This window comes from Scyliorhinus torazame, chromosome 11 (assembly GCF_047496885.1).
Source record: "Scyliorhinus torazame isolate Kashiwa2021f chromosome 11, sScyTor2.1, whole genome shotgun sequence".
NCBI classification, from domain to species: domain Eukaryota; kingdom Metazoa; phylum Chordata; class Chondrichthyes; order Carcharhiniformes; family Scyliorhinidae; genus Scyliorhinus; species Scyliorhinus torazame.
Genome location: NC_092717.1, coordinates 253,564,343 through 253,588,331, shown reverse-complemented (window position 1 = coordinate 253,588,331; position 23,989 = coordinate 253,564,343). Strand labels below are relative to the sequence as shown.

The 23,989-nt window shown below is 53.0% G+C and overlaps 1 protein-coding gene across 2 annotated transcripts in view; it reads right to left on the bottom strand.

Annotated features, from left to right (window-relative positions):
* Positions 1-23,989, bottom strand: part of agap3 (ArfGAP with GTPase domain, ankyrin repeat and PH domain 3) — a 1,400,505-nt gene that overhangs the window by 19,421 nt on the left and 1,357,095 nt on the right. For both annotated transcript variants that reach the window (XM_072468572.1, XM_072468571.1), the window contains exon 15: positions 9,854-10,109. In XM_072468572.1, coding sequence (XP_072324673.1) covers positions 9,854-10,109 — 256 coding nt within the window. The remainder of the gene's footprint in view (positions 1-9,853; positions 10,110-23,989) is intronic.

Sequence of the window (23,989 nt, the reverse complement as noted above, 5' to 3'; positions counted from 1 at the left end):
TAAAGGAAAGCAGGAGGGTAGGGAAAGGGAGCGGTTGTTGAAAGAACTTTTGAGGGTGGACAGACGCAGGATACTGTTAATGTGGAAGGAAGCCAAACCCCCCGGGTGTGGAGACCTGGATAAACGATATGGCAGGGTTCATAAAGTTAGAACGGATCAAGTTCGTATTAAGGGGTTCGGCTCAGGGGTTCACCAGGCGGTGGCAACCGATCGTCGACTATCTCACAGAACGATAAAGGAAATGGGAAGGTAGCAGCAGCAACCCAGGGGGGAGGGGGAGGGGGGGCGGGGGGGGGGGGGGGGGGGGGGGGGGGGGGGGGGACCGGACGGACTCTCAGGGATGTTATTGTATATGTATAGGCACTTGTTATAGGTAATGTATATTGGACTGTTGGATTGTATCTTTGGAGAGTAACTATTTTTGACAAGGCAGTTGCCACTTAGTTTGTTTTTTGTTTTTGTTTATATATTATTTATTTATTTGTTTAAAACTGGCCACTGTTATTTATATTGCTTTATTGTTGTGTAAAAGAAACACTGCGTACTGTTATGTTTGGCCACAAAATTTTGAATAAAATATATTTTTAAAAAAAGAAAGGGAAAAGAGTAGGAGTCAGCTTACAGGGATAAACACTGACTGCAGGCCGAGGGTGGGGAGGACCCTGTTACAGAGGCAGCAGGGGGGTGGGGAGGACCCTGTTACAGAGGCAGCAGGGGGGTGGGGAGGACCCTGTTACAGAGGCAGCAGGGGGGTGGGGAGGACCCTGTTACAGAGGCAGCAGGGGGGTGGGGAGGACCCTGTTACAGAGGCAGCAGGGGGGTGGGGAGGACCCTGTTACAGAGGCAGCAGGGGGGTGGGGAGGACCCTGTTACAGAGGCAGCAGGGGGGTGGGGAGGACCCTGTTACAGAGGCAGCAGGGGGGGGGTTGGCGTTGCCGAACCTGCTTCATCATTGTTGGGCGGCGGATGTGGACAAGGTGCGGCGGTGGTGGGAAGGAGAAGGGGTAGAGGGGGTTAGGATGGAGGAGGAATCTTGTAAGGGGTCTAGTTTGAGGGCTATGGTGACGGCAGCGTTGCCAATGGCTCCGAGTAGGTATTCAAGGAGCCTGGAGGTGCAGTCCACGGTGAAGAAATGGAATCAGGTGAAGAGGCATTTTAGGGTTGATGGGATGTCGGTGCTAACGCTGCTGTAACGAGTAGAGTTGATATGGGGGGGGCAGTGGATGTGGTGTATTTGGACTGTCAGAAGGCTTTTGACAAAGTCCTGCACAAGAGATTAGTGTGTAAAATTAATAGAAAACTGGTCGGCAGACAGGAAACAAAGAGTAGGAATTAACGGGTCTTTTTCCAATTGGCAGGCAGTGACTAGTGGGGTACCGCAGGGATCGGTGTTGGGGCCCCAGCTATTGACAATATATATTAATGATTCAGATGAGGGAACAAAATGTAATATTTCTAAATTTGCAGATGGCAGACAGTTGGGTGGGAGGGTGAGCTGTGAGGAGGATGCAGAGATCCCTCAGTGTGATTTGGACAGGTTGGGCGAGTGGGTAAATGAATGGCAGATGCAGTATAAGGTGGACAACTTTGGAAGCAAAAACAGGAAGGCAGATTACTATTTGAATGGTTGTAAATTGGGAGAGAGGAGTGTGCAGCGGGACCTGAGTGTCCTTGTGCACCAGTCGCTGAAGGTAAGCTGCAGGTGCAGCAGGCGGTAAAGAAGGCTAATGGTATGTTGGCCTTCATTGCGAGAGGTTTAGAGTATAGAAGCAGGGATGTGTTGCTGCAATTGTACAGGGCCTGGGTGAGGCCACACCTGGAGTATTGTGGGCAGTTTTGGTCTCCTTCTCTGAGGAAGGATGTTCTTGCTCTCGAGGGAGAGCAGCGAAGGTTTACCAGACTGATTCCAGGGATGGTGGAACTGTCATATGAGGGGAGATTGACGAGGTTGGGATTGTTCTCCTATCTTCTATGTGTTTATGTATCTATGATAAGAGGTAGCAAATTTAAAACAGATTTAAGGACAAAATACTTCTCCCAAAGGGTTGTGAATCTGTGGAATTCGCTGCCCCAGAGTGCGGTGCATGCTGGGACAGTGGTTAAATTTAAGGAGGAGTTAGACAGATTTTTAATTAGTAATGGGTTGAAGGGTTATGGAGAACGGGCAGGACGGTGGAGTTGAGGCCAGGATGAGATCAGCCATGATCACATTGAGGGTGTTAGGCTCGGGAGGCTAAATTGTCGACTCCCGCTCCTCGGTCATGTGTTCCAGGGAGGAGATGCTCCGGCTGATTTTGCAATCCAGCTCTTGGTCTGGAACATTGCAGGTAGCAGAGGAGGAACATATCAGCCAGGATAGAATGGCGGGGCAGCCTCGATGGGCCAAATGGCCAAATTCTTCTCCTATGTCTTATGAATTTGCATGCGTGTGTACCTATGTGTGTGGGAAGCATGTGTGTGTGTGTGTGGGAAGCGCATGTGTGTGGGAGACGTGTGGGAGGCATGTGGGGGTGTGGGAGATGTGTGTATGTGGTTGGGGGTGACGTGTGTGTGTGTAGGAGGCATGTATGGGAGGTGTGTATGTGTGTGGGAGGCGTGTGCATATGTGGGAGGTGTGTGCATGTGTATGTGTGTGTGGGGGCAGGCGTATGTGTATGAGGCATGTGTGTGTGTGTGGGAGGCATGTCTGTGTGTGTGTGGGAGGCGGGTGTGTGGGGAGGCATGTGTGTGTGTGTTTGTGTGGGAGCCATGTGTGTGTATCAGAGGCATGTGTGTGTGGGAGGCATGTGTGTGTGGGGGAGGCATGTGCATGTGTGTGTTTGTGTGGGAGGCATGTGTGTGGGAGGCATGTGTATGTCGGAGGCATGCGTGTATGTGGGAAATGTGTGTGTGTGGGAGGCGTGTGTGTGTGTAGGAGGTGTGTGTGCATGTGGGAGGCATGTGTGTATGTGTGGGAGGCGTGTGTGTGTATGGTAGGTGTGTGTGTGTATGTGTGTGTGTGGGAGGCGTGTGTGTGTGAGATGTGTGTGTGAGTATGGGAGGAGTGTGTGTGTGGAGGCGTGTGTGTGTGTGTGTGAGGTGTGTGGGAGGGAGGCGTGTGCATATGTGGGAGGTGTGTGCATGTGTATGTCTGTGTGGGGGAGGCGTATGTGTAGGAGGCATGTGTGTGTGTATGTGTGGGAGGCGTGTGTGAGTGTGTGTGGGGAGGCATGTGTGTTAGTGTGGGAGGCAAGTGTGTGTATCAGAGGCATGTGGGTGTGTGGGAGGCATGTGTGTGTGTGGGAGGTGTGTGCGTGTGTGGGGCGAGGCATGTGCATGTGTGTGTTTGTGTGGAAGGCATGTGTATGTCGGAGGCATGCGTGTATGTGGGAGATGTGTGTGTGTGAGGCGTGTGTGAGAGTGTGGGATGTGTGTGTGTGTGTGGGAGGAGTGGGAGTGTGTGGGAGGTGTGTGTGTGTGAGTGTGGGAGGAGTGTGTGTGTGTGGGAGGTGTGTGTGTGTGTGTGGGAGGAGTGTGTGTGTGTGGGAGGAGTGTGAGGGAGGTGTGTGTGTGAGTGTGGGAGGTGTGGGAGGCGTGTGTGTGAGTGTGGGAGGAGTGTGTGTGTGGGAGGAGTGTGTGTGTGTGGGAGGAGTGGGAGGGAGGTGTGTGTGTGAGTGTGGGAGGAGTGTGTGTGTGTGAGAGGAGTGTGAGGGAGGTGTGTGTGAGAGTGTGGGAGGAGTGTGAGTGTGTGTGTGTGGGAGGAGTGTGTGTGTGTGAGGAGTGTGTGTGTGTGAGTGTGGGAGGAGTGTGTGTGTGTGGGAGGTGTGTGTGTGTGTGTGTGGGAGGAGTGGGAGGGAGGTGTGTGTGTGTGAGTGTGGGAGGAGTGTGTGTGTGGGAGGAGTATGTGGGAGGAGTGTGTGTGTGTGGGAGGAGTGGGAGGGAGGTGTGTGTGTGAGTGTGGGAGGAGTGTGTGTGTGTGGGAGGAGTGTGAGGGAGGTGTGTGTGTGAGTGTGGGAGGTGTGGGAGGCGTGTGTGTGAGTGTGGGAGGAGTGTGTGTGTGGGAGGAGTGTGTGTGTGTGGGAGGAGTGGGAGGGAGGTGTGTGTGTGAGTGTGGGAGGAGTGTGTGTGTGTGAGAGGAGTGTGAGGGAGGTGTGTGTGAGAGTGTGGGAGGAGTGTGAGTGTGTGTGTGTGGGAGGAGTGTGTGTGTGTGAGTGTGGGAGGAGTGTGTGTGTGTGAGTGTGGGAGGAGTGTGTGTGTGTGGGAGGTGTGTGTGTGTGTGTGTGTGGGAGGAGTGGGAGGGAGGTGTGTGTGTGTGAGTGTGGGAGGAGTGTGTGTGTGGGAGGAGTGTGTGGGAGGAGTGTGTGTGTGTGGGAGGAGTGGGAGGGAGGTGTGTGTGTGAGTGTGGGAGGAGTGTGTCTGTGTGAGAGGAGTGTGAGGGAGGTGTGTGTGTGAGAGTGTGGGAGGAGTGTGAGTGTGTGAGTGTGGGAGGAGTGTGTGTGTGTGAGTGTGGGAGGAGTGTGTGTGTGTGGGAGGTGTGTGTGTGTGTGGGAGGAGTGTGTGTGTGTGGGAGGACTGGGAGGGAGGAGTGTGTGTGAGAGTGTGGGAGGAGTGTGAGTGTGTGTGTGAGGCGAGTGTGTGAGTGTGGGAGGAGTGCGTGTGTGTGAGTGTGGGAGGAGTGTGTGTGTGTGAGTGTGGAAGGAGTGTGTGTGTGTGTGAGTGTGGGAGGAGTGTGTGTGTGTGGGAGGAGTGGGAGGGAGGTGTGTGTGTGAGTGTGGGAGGAGTGTGAGGGAGGTGTGTGTGTGAGTGTGAAAGGAGTGTGTGTGTGTGGGAGGAGTGTGTGTGTGTGGGAGGAGTGTGTGTGTGTGGGAGGACTGGGAGGGAGGAGTGTGTGTGAGAGTGTGGGAGGAGTGTGAGTGTGTGTGTGAGGCGAGTGTGTGAGTGTGGGAGGAGTGTGTGTGTGTGAGTGTGGGAGGAGTGTGTGTGTGTGAGTGTGGAAGGAGTGTGTGTGTGTGAGTGTGGGAGGAGTGTGTGTGTGTGGGAGGAGTGGGAGGGAGGTGTGTGTGTGAGTGTGGGAGGAGTGTGTGTGTGTGAGAGGAGTGTGAGGGAGGTGTGTGTGTGAGAGTGTGGGAGGAGTGTGAGTGTGTGTGTGAGGTGAGTGTGTGAGTGTGGGAGGAGTGTGTGTGAGTGTGGGAGGAGTGTGTGTGTGTGAGTGTGGGAGGAGTGTGTGTGTGTGGGAGGTGTGTGTGTGTGTGTGTGTGTGGGAGGAGTGTGAGGGAGGTGTGTGTGTGAGTGTGGGAGGAGTGTGTGTGAGGGAGGAGTGTGTGTGTGTGGGAGGATTGTGTGTGAGGGAGGAGTGTGTGTGTGTGGGAGGAGTGTGAGGGAGGTGTGTGTGTGTGTGAGAGTGTGGGAGGAGCGTGTGTGTGTGGGAGGTGTGTGTGTGTGTGGGAGGAGTGTGAGGGAGGTGTGTGTGTGAGTGTGGGAGGTGTGGGAGGCATGTGTGTGAGTGTGGGAGGAGTGTGTGTGTGGGAGGAGTGTGTGTGTGTGGGAGGAGTGGGAGGGAGGTGTGTGTGTGTGAGTGTGGGAGGAGTGTGTGTGTGTGGGAGGAGTGTGTGTGTGTGGGAGGAGTGTGAGGGAGGTGTGAGAGTGTGGGAGGAGCGTGTGTGTGTGGGAGGTGTGTGTGTGTGTGTGGGAGGAGTGTGAGGGAGGTGTGTGTGTGAGTGTGGGAGGTGTGGGAGACGTGTGTGTGAGTGTGGGAGGAGTGTGTGTGTGGGAGGAGTGTGTGTGTGTGGGAGGAGTGTGAGGGAGGAGTGTGTGTGTGTGGGAGGAGTGTGAGGGAGGTGTGTGTGTGTGTGAGTGTGGGAGGAGTGTGTGTGTGTGGGAGGAGTGTGTGTGTGTGGGAGGAGTGTGAGGGAGGTGTGTGTGTGTGGGAGGTGTGTGTGTGTGGGAGGTGTGTGTGTGTGAGAGGAGTGTGAGGGAGGTGTGTGTGTGTGTGGGAGGTGTGTGTGTGTGTGGGAGGAGTGTGAGGGAGGTGTGTGTGTGTGTGGGAGGTGTGTGTGTGTGGGAGGAGTGTGTGTGTGTGAGAGGAGTGTGAGGGAGGTGTGTGTGTGTGTGGAAGGTGTGTGTGTGTGTGGGAGGAGTGTGAGGGAGGAGTGTGTGTGTGTGGGAGGAGTGTGAGGGAGGTGTGTGTGTGTGTGAGTGTGGGAGGAGTGTGTGTGTGTGTGGGAGGAGTGTGAGGGAGGTGTGTGTGTGAGTGTGGGAGGTGTGGGAGGCGTGTGTGTGAGTGTGGGAGGAGTGTGTGTGTGGGAGGAGTGTGTGTGTGTGGGAGGAGTGTGAGGGAGGAGTGTGTGTGTGTGGGAGGAGTGTGAGGGAGGTGTGTGTGTGTGTGAGTGTGGGAGGAGTGTGTGTGTGTGGGAGGAGTGTGTGTGTGTGGGAGGAGTGTGTGTGTGTGGGAGGAGTGTGAGGGAGGTGTGTGTGTGAGTGTGGGAGGTGTGGGAGGCGTGTGTGTGAGTGTGGGAGGAGTGTGTGTGTGGGAGGAGTGTGTGTGTGTGGGAGGAGTGGGAGGGAGGTGTGTGTGTGAGTGTGGGAGGAGTGTGTGTGTGTGAGAGGAGTGTGAGGGAGGTGTGTGTGAGAGTGTGGGAGGAGTGTGAGTGTGTGTGTGTGGGAGGAGTGTGTGTGTGTGAGTGTGGGAGGAGTGTGTGTGTGTGAGTGTGGGAGGAGTGTGTGTGTGTGGGAGGTGTGTGTGTGTGTGTGTGGGAGGAGTGGGAGGGAGGTGTGTGTGTGTGTGAGTGTGGGAGGAGTGTGTGTGTGGGAGGAGTGTGTGGGAGGAGTGTGTGTGTGTGGGAGGAGTGGGAGGGAGGTGTGTGTGTGAGTGTGGGAGGAGTGTGTGTGTGTGGGAGGAGTGGGAGGGAGGTGTGTGTGTGAGTGTGGGAGGAGTGTGTCTGTGTGAGAGGAGTGTGAGGGAGGTGTGTGTGTGAGAGTGTGGGAGGAGTGTGAGTGTGTGAGTGTGGGAGGAGTGTGTGTGTGTGAGTGTGGGAGGAGTGTGTGTGTGTGGGAGGTGTGTGTGTGTGTGGGAGGAGTGTGTGTGTGTGGGAGGACTGGGAGGGAGGAGTGTGTGTGAGAGTGTGGGAGGAGTGTGAGTGTGTGTGTGAGGCGAGTGTGTGAGTGTGGGAGGAGTGTGTGTGTGTGAGTGTGGGAGGAGTGTGTGTGTGTGAGTGTGGAAGGAGTGTGTGTGTGTGTGAGTGTGGGAGGAGTGTGTGTGTGTGGGAGGAGTGGGAGGGAGGTGTGTGTGTGATTGTGGGAGGAGTGTGAGGGAGGTGTGTGTGTGAGTGTGAAAGGAGTGTGTGTGTGTGGGAGGAGTGTGTGTGTGTGGGAGGAGAGTGTGTGTGTGGGAGGACTGGGAGGGAGGAGTGTGTGTGAGAGTGTGGGAGGAGTGTGAGTGTGTGTGTGAGGCGAGTGTGTGAGTGTGGGAGGAGTGTGTGTGTGTGAGTGTGGGAGGAGTGTGTGTGTGTGAGTGTGGAAGGAGTGTGTGTGTGTGAGTGTGGGAGGAGTGTGTGTGTGTGGGAGGAGTGGGAGGGAGGTGTGTGTGTGAGTGTGGGAGGAGTGTGTGTGTGTGAGAGGAGTGTGAGGGAGGTGTGTGTGTGAGAGTGTGGGAGGAGTGTGAGTGTGTGTGTGAGGTGAGTGTGTGAGTGTGGGAGGAGTGTGTGTGAGTGTGGGAGGAGTGTGTGTGTGTGAGTGTGGGAGGAGTGTGTGTGTGTGGGAGGTGTGTGTGTGTGTGTGTGTGGGAGGAGTGTGAGGGAGGTGTGTGTGTGAGTGTGGGAGGAGTGTGTGTGAGGGAGGAGTGTGTGTGTGTGGGAGGATTGTGTGTGAGGGAGGAGTGTGTGTGTGTGGGAGGAGTGTGAGGGAGGTGTGTGTGTGTGTGAGAGTGTGGGAGGAGCGTGTGTGTGTGGGAGGTGTGTGTGTGTGTGGGAGGAGTGTGAGGGAGGTGTGTGTGTGAGTGTGGGAGGTGTGGGAGGCGTGTGTGTGAGTGTGGGAGGAGTGTGTGTGTGGGAGGAGTGTGTGTGTGTGGGAGGAGTGGGAGGGAGGTGTGTGTGTGTGAGTGTGGGAGGAGTGTGTGTGTGTGTGTGTGTGTGGGAGGAGTGTGAGGGAGGTGTGTGTGAGTGTGGGAGGAGTGTGAGGGAGGTGTGTGTGAGTGTGGGAGGTGTGTGTGTGTGTGTGTGTGTGTGGGAGGAGTGTGAGGGAGGTGTGTATGTGTGTGGGAGGAGTGTGAGGGAGGTGTGTGTGAGTGTGGGAGGTGTGTATGAGTGTGGGAGGTGTGTGTGCGTGTGTGGGAGGTGTGTGTGTGTGTGGGAGGAGTGTGAGGGAGGAGTGTGTGTGTGTGGGAGGAGTGTGAGGGAGGTGTGTGTGTGTGTGAGTGTGGGAGGAGTGTGTGTGTGGGAGGAGTGGGAGGGAGGTGTGTGTGTGTGGGAGGTGTGTGTGTGTGGGAGGAGTGTGAGGGAGGTGTGTGTGTGAGGGAGGTGTGTGTGTGTGGGAGGTGTGTGTGTGTGGGAGGTGTGTGTGTGTGGGAGGAGTGTGAGGGAGGTGTTGTGTGTGTGGGAGGTGTGTGTGTGTGTGGGAGGTGTGTGTGTGAGTGTGGGAGGAGTGTGTGTGTGGGAGGAGTGTGTGTGTGTGGGAGGAGTGTGAGGGAGGTGCGTGTGTGAGTGTGGGAGGTGTGGGAGGCGTGTGTGTGAGTGTGGGAGGAGTGTGTGTATGGGAGGAGTGTGTGTGTGTGGGAGGAGTGTGAGGGAGGAGTGTGTGTGTGTGGGAGGAGTGTGAGGGAGGTGTGTGTGTGTGTGAGTGTGGGAGGAGTGTGTGTGTGTGTGTGTGTGTGTGGGAGGAGTGTGAGGGAGGTGTGTGTGTGTGTGGGAGGAGTGTGAGGGAGGTGTGTGTGTGTGTGGGAGGTGTGTGTGTGTGAGAGGAGTGTGAGGGAGGTGTGTGTGAGTGTGGGAGGTGTGTGAGGGAGGTGTGTGTGAGTGTGGGAGGAGTGTGAGGGAGGTGTGTGTGAGTGTGGGAGGTGTGTGTGCGTGTGTGGGAGGTGTGTTAGTGTGTGTGTGTGGGAGGAGTGTGAGGGAGGTGTGTGTGTGTGTGAGTGTGGGAGGAGTGTGTGTGTGTGTGGGAGGAGTGTGAGGGAGGTGTGTGTGTGTGGGAGGAGTGTGAGGGAGGTGTGTGTGAGTGTGGGAGGTGTGTGTGTGTGTGTGGGAGGTGTGTGTGCGTGTGTGGGAGGTGTGTGTGTGTGTGTGTGTGTGGGAGGAGTGTGAGGGAGGTGTGTGTGTGTGGGAGGAGTGTGAGGGAGGTGTGTGTGAGTGTGGGAGGTGTGTGTGTGTGTGTGTGGGAGGTGTGTGTGTGTGTGTGTGTGTGTGGGAGGAGTGTGAGGGAGGTGTGTGTGAGTGTGGGAGGAGTGTGAGGGAGGTGTGTGTGAGTGTGGGAGGTGTGTGTGTGTGTGTGTGTGTGTGGGAGGAGTGTGAGGGAGGTGTGTGTGTGTGTGGGAGGAGTGTGAGGGAGGTGTGTGTGAGTGTGGGAGGTGTGTGAGGGAGGTGTGTGTGTGTGTGGGAGGAGTGTGAGGGAGGTGTGTGTGAGTGTGGGAGGAGTGTGAGGGAGGTGTGTGTGAGTGTGGGAGGTGTGTGTGTGTGTGTGTGTGTGTGGGAGGAGTGTGAGGGAGGTGTGTGTGTGTGTGGGAGGAGTGTGAGGGAGGTGTGTGTGAGTGTGGGAGGTGTGTATGAGTGTGGGAGGTGTGTGTGCGTGTGTGGGAGGTGTGTGTGTGTGTGTGTCCGGGAGACTATGAGATATGTGACGATTGCCTGTAGACGAATGCCACAATTACACGTGATTTGTTCCTTACCCAGATGAGGAGCTGGGTAATGACGACATTGGCCATCGCACAGGAGAGGTGCAGCGCAGTCCGTCCATCTCCATCCCCATACGTCTCGTTCACCTCTTCCTTGGTGCCGTGGGCAAGGAGCAGGGCGACAAGTCGCAGGTCATCCTCCACCACAGCGCGGAGCAGCTGCTGTCCCAGCGGAATGTCAGACTGAGGGGGGCCAGCCAGCAGCAGTTTCTGTTCGTACTTGGCTCTTATCCAGCGCTCCTTCTCCTCTCTGTAAGAAAGACCATCGAGAAGACAAGGGATCAGACACGGCTGTTAATCTCACCCCAACACACAGCTCACACCTTCTCACACCAACACACAGCTCACACCTTCCCACCCAAAACACAGCTCACACCTTCTCACACCAACACACAGCTCACACCTTCTCACACCAAAACACAGCTCACACCTTCTCACACCAACACACAGCTCACACCTTCTCACACCAAAACACAGCTCACACCTTCTCACACCAACACACAGCTCACACCTTCTCACACCAACACACAGCTCACACCTACTCACCCCAAAACACAGCTCACACCTTCCCACCCAAAACACAGCTCACACCTTCTCACACCAAAACACAGCTCACACCTTCTCACACAGCTCACACCTTCCCACCCAAAACACAGCTCACACCTTCTCACACCAAAACACAGCCCACACCTTCTCACACCAAAACACAGCTCACACCTTCTCACACAGCTCACACCTTCCCACCCAAAACACAGCTCACACCTTCTCACACAGCTCACACCTTCCCACCCAAAATACAGTCCACACCTTCTCACACCAAAACACAGCTCACACCTTCCCACCCAAAACACAGCTCACACCTTCTCACACCAAAACACAGCTCACACCTTCTCATACCAAAACACAGCTCAGACCTTCTCACACCAAAACACAGCTCACACCTTCTCACCCCAAAACACAGCTCACACCTTCTCACCCCAAAACACAGCTCACACCTTCTCACACCAAAACACAGCTCACACCTTCCCACACCAAAACACAGCTCACACCTTCTCACCCCAAAACACAGCTCACACCTTCTCACACCAAAACACAGCTCACACCTTCCCACACCAAAACACAGCTCACACCTTCTCACCCCAAAACACAGCTCACACCTTCTCACCCCAAAACACAGCTCACACCTTCTCACACCAAAACACAGCTCACACCTTCTCACCCAGACACAGCTCACACCTTCTCACACCAAAACACAGCTCACACCTTCTCACACCAAAACACAGCTCACACCTTCCCACACCAAAACACTGCTCACACCTTCTCACACCAAAACACAGCTCACACCTCCTCACCCCAAAACACAGCTCACACCTTCTCACCCCAAAACACAGCTCACACCTTCTCACCCCAAAACACAGCTCACACCTTCTCACACCAAAACACAGCTCACACCTTCTCACCCAGACACAGCTCACACCTTCTCACACCAAAACACAGCTCACACCTTCTCACACCAAAACACAGCTCACACCTTCCCACCCCAGACACAGCTCACACCTTATCACACCAAACACACCTCACACCTTCTGACACCAAAACACAGCTCACACCTTATCACCACAAAACACAGCTCACACCTTCTCACACCAAAACACAGCTCACACCTTCTCACCCCAAAACACAGCTCACACCTTCTCACCCAGACACAGCTCACACCTTCTCACACCAAAACACAGCTCACACCTTCTCACACCAAAACACAGCTCATAACGTCACACCCCAAAACACAGGTCACACCTTCTTACACCAAAACACAGCTCACACCTTCTCACACCAAAACACAGCTCACACCTTCTCACACCAAAACACAGCTCACACCTTCTCGCCCAAAAACACAGCTCACACCTTCCCACACCAAAACACAGCTCACACCTTCTCACCCCAAAACACAGCTCACACCTTCTCACACCAAAACACGGCTCACACCTTCTCACACCAAAACACAGCTCACACCTTCCCACACCAAAACACAGCTCACACCTTCTCACCCCAAAACACAGCGCACACCTTCCCACCCAGACACAGCTCACACATTCTCACACCAAAACACAGCTCACACCTTCTCACCCCAGACACAGCTCACACCTACTCACTCCAAAACACAGCTCACACCTTCTCACCCAGACACAGCTCACACCTTCTTACACCAAAACACAGCTCACACCTTCTCACACCAACACACAGCTCACACCATCCCACACCAAAACACAGCTCACACCTACTCACCCCAAAACACAGCTCACACCTTCCCACACCAACACACAGCTCACACCTTCTCACACCAACACACAGCTCACACCTTCTCACACCAAAACACAGCTCACACCTTCTCACACCAACACACAGCTCACACCTTCTCACACCAACACACAGTTCACACCTACTCACCCCAAAACACAGCTCACACCTTCCCACCCAAAACACAGCTCACACCTTCTCACACCAAAACACAGCTCACACCTTCTCACACAGCTCACACCTTCCCACCCAAAACACAGCTCACACCTTCTCACACCAAAACACAGCCCACACCTTCTCACACCAAAACACAGCTCACACCTTCTCACACAGCTCACACCTTCCCACCCAAAACACAGCTCACACCTTCTCACACAGCTCACACCTTCCCACCCAAAACACAGCCCACACCTTCTCACACCAAAACACAGCTCACACCTTCTTACACCTTCCCACCCAAAACACAGCTCACACCTTCTCACACCAAAACACAGCTCACACCTTCTCATACCAAAACACAGCTCAGACCTTCTCACACCAAAACACAGCTCACACCTTCTCACCCCAAAACACAGCTCACACCTTCTCACACCAAAACACAGCTCACACCTTCCCACACCAAAACACAGCTCACACATTCTCACCCCAAAACACAGCTCACACCTTCTCACACCAAAACACAGCTCACACCTTCCCACACCAAAACACAGCTCACACCTTCTCACACCAAAACACAGCTCACACCTTCTCACCCCAAAACACAGCTCACACCTTCTCACACCAAAACACAGCTCACACCTTCTCACCCCAAAACACAGCTCACACCTTCTCACACCAAAACACAGCTCACACCTTCTCACACCAAAACACAGCTCACACCTTCCCACACCAAAACACAGCTCACACCTTCTCACACCAAAACACAGCTCACACCTTCTCACCCCAAAACACAGCTCACACCTTCTCACCCCAAAACACAGCTCACACCTTCTCACACCAAAACACAGCTCACACCTTCTCACCCAGACACAGCTCACACCTTCTCACACCAAAACACAGCTCACACCTTCTCACACCAAAACACAGCTCACACCTTCCCACCCCAGACACAGCTCACACCTTATCACACCAAACACAACTCACACCTTCTGACACCAAAACACAGCTCACACCTTATCACCACAAAACACAGCTCACACCTTCTCACACCAAAACACAGCTCACACCTTCTCACCCCAAAACACAGCTCACACCTTCTCACACCAAAACACAGCTCACACCTTCTCACCCAGACACAGCTCACACCTTCTCACACCAAAACACAGCTCACACCTTCTCACACCAAACACAGCTCATAACGTCACACCCCAAAACACAGGTCACACCTTCTTACACCAAAACACAGCTCACACCTTCTCACACCAAAACACAGCTCACACCTTCTCACACCAAAACACAGCTCACACCTTCTCGCCCAAAAACACAGCTCACACCTTTCCACACCAAAACACAGCTCACACCTTCTCACCCCAAAACACAGCTCACACCTTCTCACACCAAAACACAGCTCACACCTTCTCACACCAAAACACAGCTCACACCTTCCCACACCAAAACACAGCTCACACCTTCTCACCCCAAAACACAGCGCACACCTTCCCACCCAGACACAGCTCACACCTTCTCACACCAAAACACAGCTCACACCTTCTCACCCAGACACAGCTCACACCTTCCCACACCAAAACACAGCTCACACCTTCTCACACCAAAACACAGCTCACAACTTCTCACCCCAAAACACAGCTCACACCTTCCCACCGCAGGCACAGCTCACACCTTCTCACACCAAAACACAGCTCACACCAAAACACAGCTCACACCTTCCCACCCCAGACACAGCTCACACCTTATCACACCAAACACAACTCACACCTCCTGACACCAAAACACAGCTCACACCTTATCACCACAAAACACAGCTCACACCTTCTCACACCAAAACACAGCTCACACCTTCTCACCCCAAAACACAGCTCACACCTTCTCACACCAAAACACAGCTCACACCTTCTCACCCCAAAACACAGCTCACACCTTCCCACCGCAGGCACAGCTCACACCTTCTCACACCAAAACACAGCTCACACCTTCTCACACCAAAACACAGCTCACACCTTCCCACCCCAGACACAGCTCACACCTTATCACACCAAACACAACTCACACCTTCTGACACCAAAACACAGCTCACACCTTATCACCACAAAACACAGCTCACACCTTCTCACACCAAAACACAGCTCACACCTTCTCACCCCAAAACACAGCTCACACCTTCTCACACCAAAACACAGCTCACACCTTCTCACACCAAAACACAGCTCACACATTCTCACCCCAAAACACAGCTCACACCTTCCCACCCCAAAACACAGCTCACACCTTCTCACACTAAAACACAGCTCACACCTTCCCACCAGACACACAGCTCACACCTTCTCACACCAACACACAGCTCACACCTTCTCACTCCAAAACACAGCTCACACCTTCTCACACCAAAACACAGCTCACACCTTCCCACCAGACACACAGCTCACACCTTCTCACACCAAAACACAGCTCACACCATCTCACCCAGACACAGCTCACACCTTCTCACACCAAAACACAGCTCACACCTTCTCACACCAAAACACAGCTCACACCTTCTCACACCAAAACACATCTCACACCTTCCCACCCAGAGACACAGCTCACACCTTCTCACACCAATTTACAGCTCACAACTTCTCACACCAGAACACATCTCACACCTTCCCACCCAACACAGCTCACACCTTCTCACACCAGAACACATCTCACACCTTCCCACCCAACACAGCTCACACCTTCTCACTCCAGACACAGTTCACACCTTCTCACACCAACACACAGCTCACACATTCTCACCCCAAAACACAGCTCACACCTTCTCACACCAACACACAGCTCACACCTTCTCACACCAAAACACAGCTCACACCTTCTCACCCCAGACACAGCTCACACCTTCTCACACCAAAACACAGCTCACACCTTCTCACCCCAGACACAGCTCACACCTTCTCACACCAAAACACAGCTCACACCTACTCACCCCAAAACACAGCTCACACCTTCTCACACCAAAACACAGCTCACACCTTCTCACACCAAAACACAGCTCACACCTTCTCACACCAAAGCACAGCTCACACCTTCTCACCCCAAAACACAGCTCACACCTTCTCACACCAAAACACAGCTCACACCTTCTCACACCAAAACACAGCTCACACCTTCTCACACCAAAGCACAGCTCACACCTTCCCACCAGACACACAGCTCACACCTTTCACCCCAAAACACAGCTCACACCATCTCACCCAGACACAGCTCACACCTTCTCACACCAAAACACATCTCACACCTTCTCACACCAAAGCACAGCTCACACCCTCTCACACCAAAACACAGCTCACACCTTCTCCCACCAGAACACATCTCACACCTTCTCACACCAAAGCACAGCTCACACCTTCTCACCAGACACACAGCTCACACCAAAATACAGCTCACACCTTCCCACAGCAGACACAGCTCACACCTTCTCACACCAAAACACAGCTCACACCTTCTCACACCGAAACACAGCTCACACCGAAATACAGCTCACAGCTTCTCCCACCAAAACACAGCTCACACCTTCTCACACCAAAACACAGCTCACACCTTCCCACCCCAGACACAGCTCACACCTTATCACACCAAAACACAGCTCACACCTTCTCACACCAAACACAGCTCACACCTTCTCACACAAAAACACAGCTCACACCTTCCCACGCAGACACACAGCTCACACCATCTCACACCAAAACACAGCTCACACCTTCTCACACCGAACCACAGCTCACACCTTCCCACCCAAAACACAGCTCACACCTTCCCACCCCAGACACAGCTCACACCTTCTCACCCCAGACACAGCTCACACCTTCTCACACCAAAACACAGCTCACACCAAAACGCAGCTCACACATTCTCACCCCAAAACACAGCTCACACCTTCTCACCCCAAAACACAGCTCACACCTTCTCACCCCAGACACAGCTCACACCTTCTCACACCAAAACACAGCTCACACCTTCCCACCCAAAACACAGCTCACACCTTCCCACCCAAAACACAGCTCACACCTTCTCACACCAAAACACAGCTCACACCTTCTCACCCCAAAACACAGCTCACACCTTCTCACACCAAAACACAGCTCACACATTCTCACCCCAGACACAGCTCACACCTTCTCACACAAAAACACAGCTCACACCTTCCCACACCAAAACACAGCTCACATCATCTCACACCAAAACACAGCTCACACCTTCTCACACCAAAACACAGCTCACACCTTCCCACCCCAGACACAGTTCACACCTTCTCACACCAAAACACAGCTCACACCTTCTCACACCAAACACAGCTCACATCATCTCACAAAAACACAGCTCACACCTTCTCACACCACACACAGCTCACACCTTCTCACGCCAAAACACAGCTCACACCTTCTCACCCGACACAGCTCACACCTTCTCACACAAAAACACAGCTCACACCTTCTCACCCAGACACAGCTCACAGCTTCTCACACCAAAACACAGCTCACACCTTCCCACGCAGACACACAACTCACACCTTCTCACACCAAAACACTGGCCACACCTTCCCACCCAGACACACAGCTCACACCTTCTCACACCAAAACACAGCTCACACCTTCTCACACCAAACACAGCTCACATCTTCTCACAAAAACGCAGCTCACACCTTCTCACACCAAACACAGCTCACACCTTCTCACGCCAAAACACACCTCACACCTTCTCACCCGACACAGCTCACACATTCTCACACAAAAACACAGCTCACACCTTCTCACCGAGACACAGCTCACACCTTCTCACACCAAAACACAGCTCACACCTTCCCACGCAGATACACAACTCACACCTTCTCACACCAAAACACTGGCCACACCTTCCCAACCAGACACACAGCTCACACCTTCTCACACCAAAGCACAGCTCACACCTTCTCACACCAACACACAGCTCACACCTTCCCAACCAGACACACAGCTCACACCTTCTCACACCAAAGCACAGCTCACACCTTCTCACACCAACACACAGCTCACACCTTCTCACCCCAAAACACAGCTCACACCTTCTCACACCAAAACACAGTTCACACCTTCCCACCCAAAACACAGCTCACACCTTCTCACCCCAAAACACAGCTCACACCTTCTCACACCAAAACACAGCTCACACCTTCCCACCCAAAACACAGCTCACACCTTCTCACACCAAAACACGGCTCACACCTTCTCACCCCAAAACACAGCTCACACCTTCTCACCCCAGACACAGCTCACACCTTCTCACACAGCTCACACCTTCTCTCACCAAAACACAGCTCACACATTCTCACCCCAGACACAGCTCACACCTTCTCACACAAAAACACAGCTCACACCTTCCCACGCAGACACACAGCTCACACCATCTCACACCAAAACACAGCTCACACCTTCTCACACCAAAACACAGCTCACACCTTCCCACCCCAGACACAGTTCACACCTTCTCACACCAAAACACAGATCACACCTTCTCACACCAAACACAGCTCACATCATCTCACAAAAACACAGCTCACACCTTCTCACACCAAACACAGCTCACACCTTCTCACACCAAAACACAGCTCACACCTTCTCACCCGACACAGCTCACACCTTCTCACACAAAAACACAGCTCACACCTTCTCACCCAGACACAGCTCACACCTTCTCACACCAAAACACAGCTCACACCTTCCCACGCAGACACACAACTCACACCTTCTCACACCAAAACACTGGCCACACCTTCCCACCCAGACACAGAGCTCACACCTTCTCACACCAAAACACAGCTCACACCTTCTCACACCAAACACAGCTCACATCTTCTCACAAAAACGCAGCTCACACCTTCTCACACCAAACACAGCTCACACCTTCTCACGCCAAAACACACCTCACACCTTCTCACCCGACACAGCTCACACCTTCTCACACAAAAACACAGCTCACACCTTCTCACCGAGACACAGCTCACACCTTCTCACACAAAAACGCAGCTCACACCTTCTCACACCAAACACAGCTCACACCTTCTCACGCCAAAACACACCTCACACCTTCTCACCCGACACAGCTCACACCTTCTCACACAAAAACACACCTCACACCTTCTCACCCGACACAGCTCACACCTTCTCACACCAAACACAGCTCACACCTTCTCACACCAAAACACAGCTCACACCTTCTCACCCGACACAGCTCACACCTTCTCACACAAAAACACAGCTCACACCTTCTCACCCAGACACAGCTCACACCTTCTCACACCAAAACACAGCTCACACCTTCTCACACCAAAACACAGCTCACACCTTCACACACCAAACACAGCTCACACCTTCTCACACCAAAACACAGCTCACACCTTCTCACACAAAAACATAGCTCACACCTTCTCACACCAAAACACAGCTCACACCTTCTCACACCAAAACACAGCTCACACCTTCCCACCCAGACACAGCTCACACCTTCCCTCCCAGACACACAACCAGTCAATAGCATCACGCACGGGTTAGGTCACAGAGAGTGCATTAAAGTTGTTTGTAAGATTCACTAAGCTAATGCTCAATATGGAAATCTAATACAGAAGGAGAAATGTAAATGCTGGGACTATTTCCGGATAAGGATATGAGGAAATTTATAACAATAAAACCTCGCTAAGAAAATCTTCACAGTCGCTTAATCCCAAACAACAGTTTGCATTTATGAAGCGCCCGTAAATTAGCAAAATATCCCTTAATAATTCACAGTGTAGAGGGAGCTTTACTCTGTATCTAACCCCGTGTTGAACCTGTTCTGGGAGTGTTTGATGGGGACAGTGTAGAGGGAGCTTTACTCTGTATCTAACCCCGTGCTGTACCTGTCCTGGGAGTGTTTGATGGGGACAGTGTAGAGGGAGCTTTACTCTGTATCTCACCCCGTGCTGTACCTGTCCTGGGAGTGTTTGATGGGGACAATGTAGAGGGAGCTTTACTCTGTATCTAACCCCGTGCTGTACCTGTCCTGGGAGTGTTTGATGGGGACAGTGTAGAGGGAGCTTTACTCTGTATCTAACCCCGTGCTGTACTTGTCCTGGGAGTGTTTGATAGGGACAGTGTAGAGAGAGCTTTACTCTGTATCTAACCCCGTGCTGTACCTGTTCTGGGAGTGTTTGATGGGGACAGTGTAGAGGGAGCTTTACTCTGTATCTAACCCAATGCTGTACCTGTTCTGGGAGTGTTTGATGGGGACAGTGTAGAGGGAGCTTTACTCTGTATCTAACCCCGTGCTGTACCTGTCCTGGGAGTGTTTGATGGGGACAGTGTAGAGAGAGCTTTACTCTGTATCTAACCCCGTGCTGCACCTGTCCTGGGAGTGTTTGATGGGGACAGTGTAGAGGGAGCTTTACTCTGTATCTAACCCCATGCTGTACCTGTCCTAGGAGTGTTTGATGGTGACAGTGTTGAGGGAGCTTTACTCTGTATCCAATCCCGTGCTGTACCTGTCCTGGGAGTGTTTGATGGGGAAAGTGTAGAGGGAGCTATATTCGGTATCTAACCCCGTGCTGTACCTGTCCTGGGAGTGTTTGACCGGGACAGTGTAGAGGGAACTTTACTCTGTATCTAACCCCGTGCTGTACCTGTCCTGGGAGTGTTTGATGGGGACAGTGTAGCGGGAGCTTTACTCTGTATCTAACCCCGTGCTGTACCTGTCCTGGGAGTGTTTGATGGGGAAAGTGTAGAGGGAGCTATATTCGGTATCTAACCCCGTGCTGTACCTGTCCTGGGAGTGTTTGACCGGGACAGTGTAGAGGGAGCTTTACTCTGTATCTAACCCCGTGCTGTGCCTGTCCTGGGCGTGTTTGATGGAGACAGTGCGGAGGGAGCTTTACTCTGTATCTAACCCCGTGCTGTACCTGTCTTGGGAGTGTTTGATGGGGACAGTGTAGAGGGAGCTTTACTCTGTATCTAACCCCGTGCTGTACCTGTGCTGGGAGTGTTTGATGGGGACAGTGTAGAGGGAGCTTTACTCTGTATCTAACCCCGTGCTGTACCTGTCCTAGGAGTGTTTGATGGTGACAGTGTAGAGGGAGCTTAACTCTGTATCTAACCCCGTGCTGGACCTGTCCTGGGAGTGTTTGATGGGGAAAGTGTAGAGGGAGCTATATTCGGTATCTAACCCCGTGCTGTACCTGTCCTGGGAGTGTTTGATGGTGACAGTGTTGAGGGAGCTTTACTCTGTATCTAACCCCGTGCAGTACCTGTCCTGGGAGTGTTTGATGGGGACAGTGTAGAGGGAGCTATATTCGGTATCTAACCCCGTGCTGTACCTGTCCTGGGAGTGTTTGATGGGGACAATGTAGAGGGAGCTTTACTCTGTATCTAACCCCGTGCAGTACCTGTCCTGGGAGTGTTTGATGGGGACAGTGTAGAGGGAGCTTTACTCTGTATCTAACCCCGTGCTGTACCTGTCCTGGGAGCGTTTGATGGGGACAGTGTAGAGGGAGCTTTACTCTGTATCTAACCCCGTGCTGTACCTGTCCTGGGAGTGTTTGATGGGGACAGTGTAGAGGGAGCCTTACTCTGTATCAAACCCCATGCTGTACCTGTCCTGGGAGTGTTTGATAGGGACAGTGTAGCGGGAGCTTTACTCTGTATCTAACCCCGTGCTGTACCTGTCCTGGGAGTGTTTGATGGGGACAGTGTAGAGGGAGCTTTACTCTGTATCTAACCCCGTGCTGTACCTGTCTTGGGAGTGTTTGATGGGGACAGTGTAGAGGGAGCTTTACTCTGTATCTAACCCCGTGCTGTACCTGTCCTGGGAGTCTTTGATGGGGACAGTGTAGAGGGAGCTTTACTCTGTATCTAACCCCGTGCTGTACCTGTGCTGGGAGTGTTTGATGAGGACAGTGTAGAGGGAGCTTTACTCTGTATCTAACCCCGTGCTGTACCTGTCCTGGGAGTGTTTGATGGGGACAGTGTAGAGGGAGCTTTACTCTGTATCTAACCCCATGCTGTAACTGTCCTGGGAGTGTTTGATAGGGACAGTGTAGCGGGAGCTTTACTCTGTATCTAACCCCGTGCTGTACCTGTCCTGGGAGTGTTTGATGGGGACAGTGTAGAGGGAGCTTTACTCTGTATCTAACCCCGTGCTGTACCTGTCCTGGGAGTGTTTGATGGGGACAGTGTAGAGGGAGCCTTACTCTGTATCTAACCCCATGCTGTACCTGTCTTGGGAGTGTTTGATGGGGACAGTGTAGAGGGAGTTTTACTCTGTATCTATCCCCGTGCTGTACCTGTGCTGGGAGTGTTTGATGGGGACAGTGTAGAGGGAGGTTTACTCTGTATCTAACCCCGTGCTGTACCTGTCCTGGCAGTGTTTGATGGGGACAGTGTAGAGGGAGCTTTACTCTGTATTTAACCCCATGCTGTACCTGTCCTGCGAGTGTTTGATGTGGACAGGGTAGAGGGAGCTTTACTCTGTATCTAACCCCGTGCTGTACCTGTCCTGGGAGTGTTTGATGGGGACAGTGTAGAGGGAGCTTTACTCTGTATCTAACCCCGTGCTGTACCTGTCCTGGGAGTGTTTGATGGGGATTGTGTAGAGGAATCTTTACTCTGTATCTAACCCCGTGCTGTACCTGTCATGGAATATTTGATGGGGACAGTGCAGAGGGTGCTTTACTCTGTATCTAACCCCATGCTGTACCTGTCCTGGGAGTGTTTGATAGGGACAGTGTAGCGGGAGCTTTACTCTGTATCTAACCCCGTGCTGTACCTGTCTTGGGAGTGTTTGATGGGGACAGTGTAGGGGGAGCTTTACTCTGTATCTAACCCCGTGCTGTACCTGTGCTGGGAGTGTTTGATGGGGACAGTGTAGAGGGAGCCTTACTCTGTATCTAACCCCGTGCTGTATCTGTCCTGGGAGTGTTTGATGGAGACAGTGTGGAGGGAGCTTTACTCTGTATCTAACCCCGTGCTGTACCTGTCTTGCGAGTGTTTGATGGGGACAGTGTAGAGGGAGCTTTACTCTGTATCTAACCCCGTGCTGTACCTGTGCTGGGAGTGTTTGATGGGGACAGTGTAGAGGGAGCTTTACTCTGTAACTAACCCCGTGCTGTACCTGTGCTGGAAGTGTTTGATGAGGACAGTGTAGAGGGAGCTTTACTCTGTATCTAACCCCGTGCTGTACCTGTCCTGGGAGTGTTTGATAGGGACAGTGTAGCGGGAGCTTTACTCTGTATCTAACCCCGTGCTGTACCTGTCCTGGGAGTGTTTGATGGGGACAGTGTAGAGGGAGCCTTACTCTGTATCTAACCCCGTGCTGTACCTGTCCTGGGAGTGTTTGATGGGGACAGTGTAGAGGGAGCCTTACTCTGTATCTATCCCCGTGCTGTACCTGTCCTGGGAGTGTTTGATGGGGACAGTGTAGAGGGAGCCTTACTCTGTATCTATCCCCGTGCTGTACCTGTCCTGGGAGTGTTTGATGGGGACAGTGTGGAGGGAGCTTTACTCTGTATCTAACCCCGTGCTGTACCTGTCTTGGGAGTGTTTGATGGGGACAGTGTAGAGGGAGTTTTACTCTGTATCTATCCCCGTGCTGTACCTGTGCTGGGAGTGTTTGATGGGGACAGTGTAGAGGGAGCTTTACTCTGTATCTAACCCCGTGCTGTACCTGTCCTGGCAGTGTTTGATGGGGACAGTGTAGAGGGAGCTTTACTCTGTATTTAACCCCATGCTGTACCTGTCCTGCGAGTGTTTGATGTGGACAGGGTAGAGGGAGCTTTACTCTGTATCTAACCCCGTGCTGTACCTGTCCTGGGAGTGTTTGATGGGGACAGTGTAGAGGGAGCTTTACTCTGTATCTAACCCCGTGCTGTACCTGTCCTGGGAGTGTTTGATGGGGACAGTGTCGAGGGAGCTTTATTCTGTATCTGACCCCGTGCTGTACCTGTCCTGGATGTGTTTGATGGGGACAGTGTAGAGGGAGCTTTACTCTGTATCTAACCCCGTGCTGTACCTGTCCTGGGAGTGTTTGATGGGGACAGTGTAGAGGGCGCTTTACTCTGTATCTAACCCCGTGCTGTACCTGTCCTGGGAGTGTTTGATGGGGACAGTGGAGAGGGAGCTTTACTCTGTATCTAACCCCGTGCTGTACCTGTCTTGGGAGTGTTTGATGGGGACAGTGTAGAGGGAGTTTTACTCTGTATCTATCCCCGTGCTGTACCTGTGCTGGGAGTGTTTGATGGGGACAGTGTAGAGGGAGCTTTACTCTGTATCTAACCCCGTGCTGTACCTGTCCTGGCAGTGTTTGATGGGGACAGTGTAGAGGGAGCTTTACTCTGTATTTAACCCCATGCTGTACCTGTCCTGCGAGTGTTTGATGTGGACAGGGTAGAGGGAGCTTTACTCTGTATCTAACCCCGTGCTGTACCTGTCCTGGGAGTGTTTGATGGGGACAGTGTAGAGGGAGCTTTACTCTGTATCTAACCCCGTGCTGTACCTGTCCTGGGAGTGTTTGATGGGGACAGTGTAGAGGGCGCTTTACTCTGTATCTAACCCCGTGCTGTACCTGTCCTGGGAGTGTTTGATGGGGACAGTGTAGAGGGAGCTTTACTCTGTATCT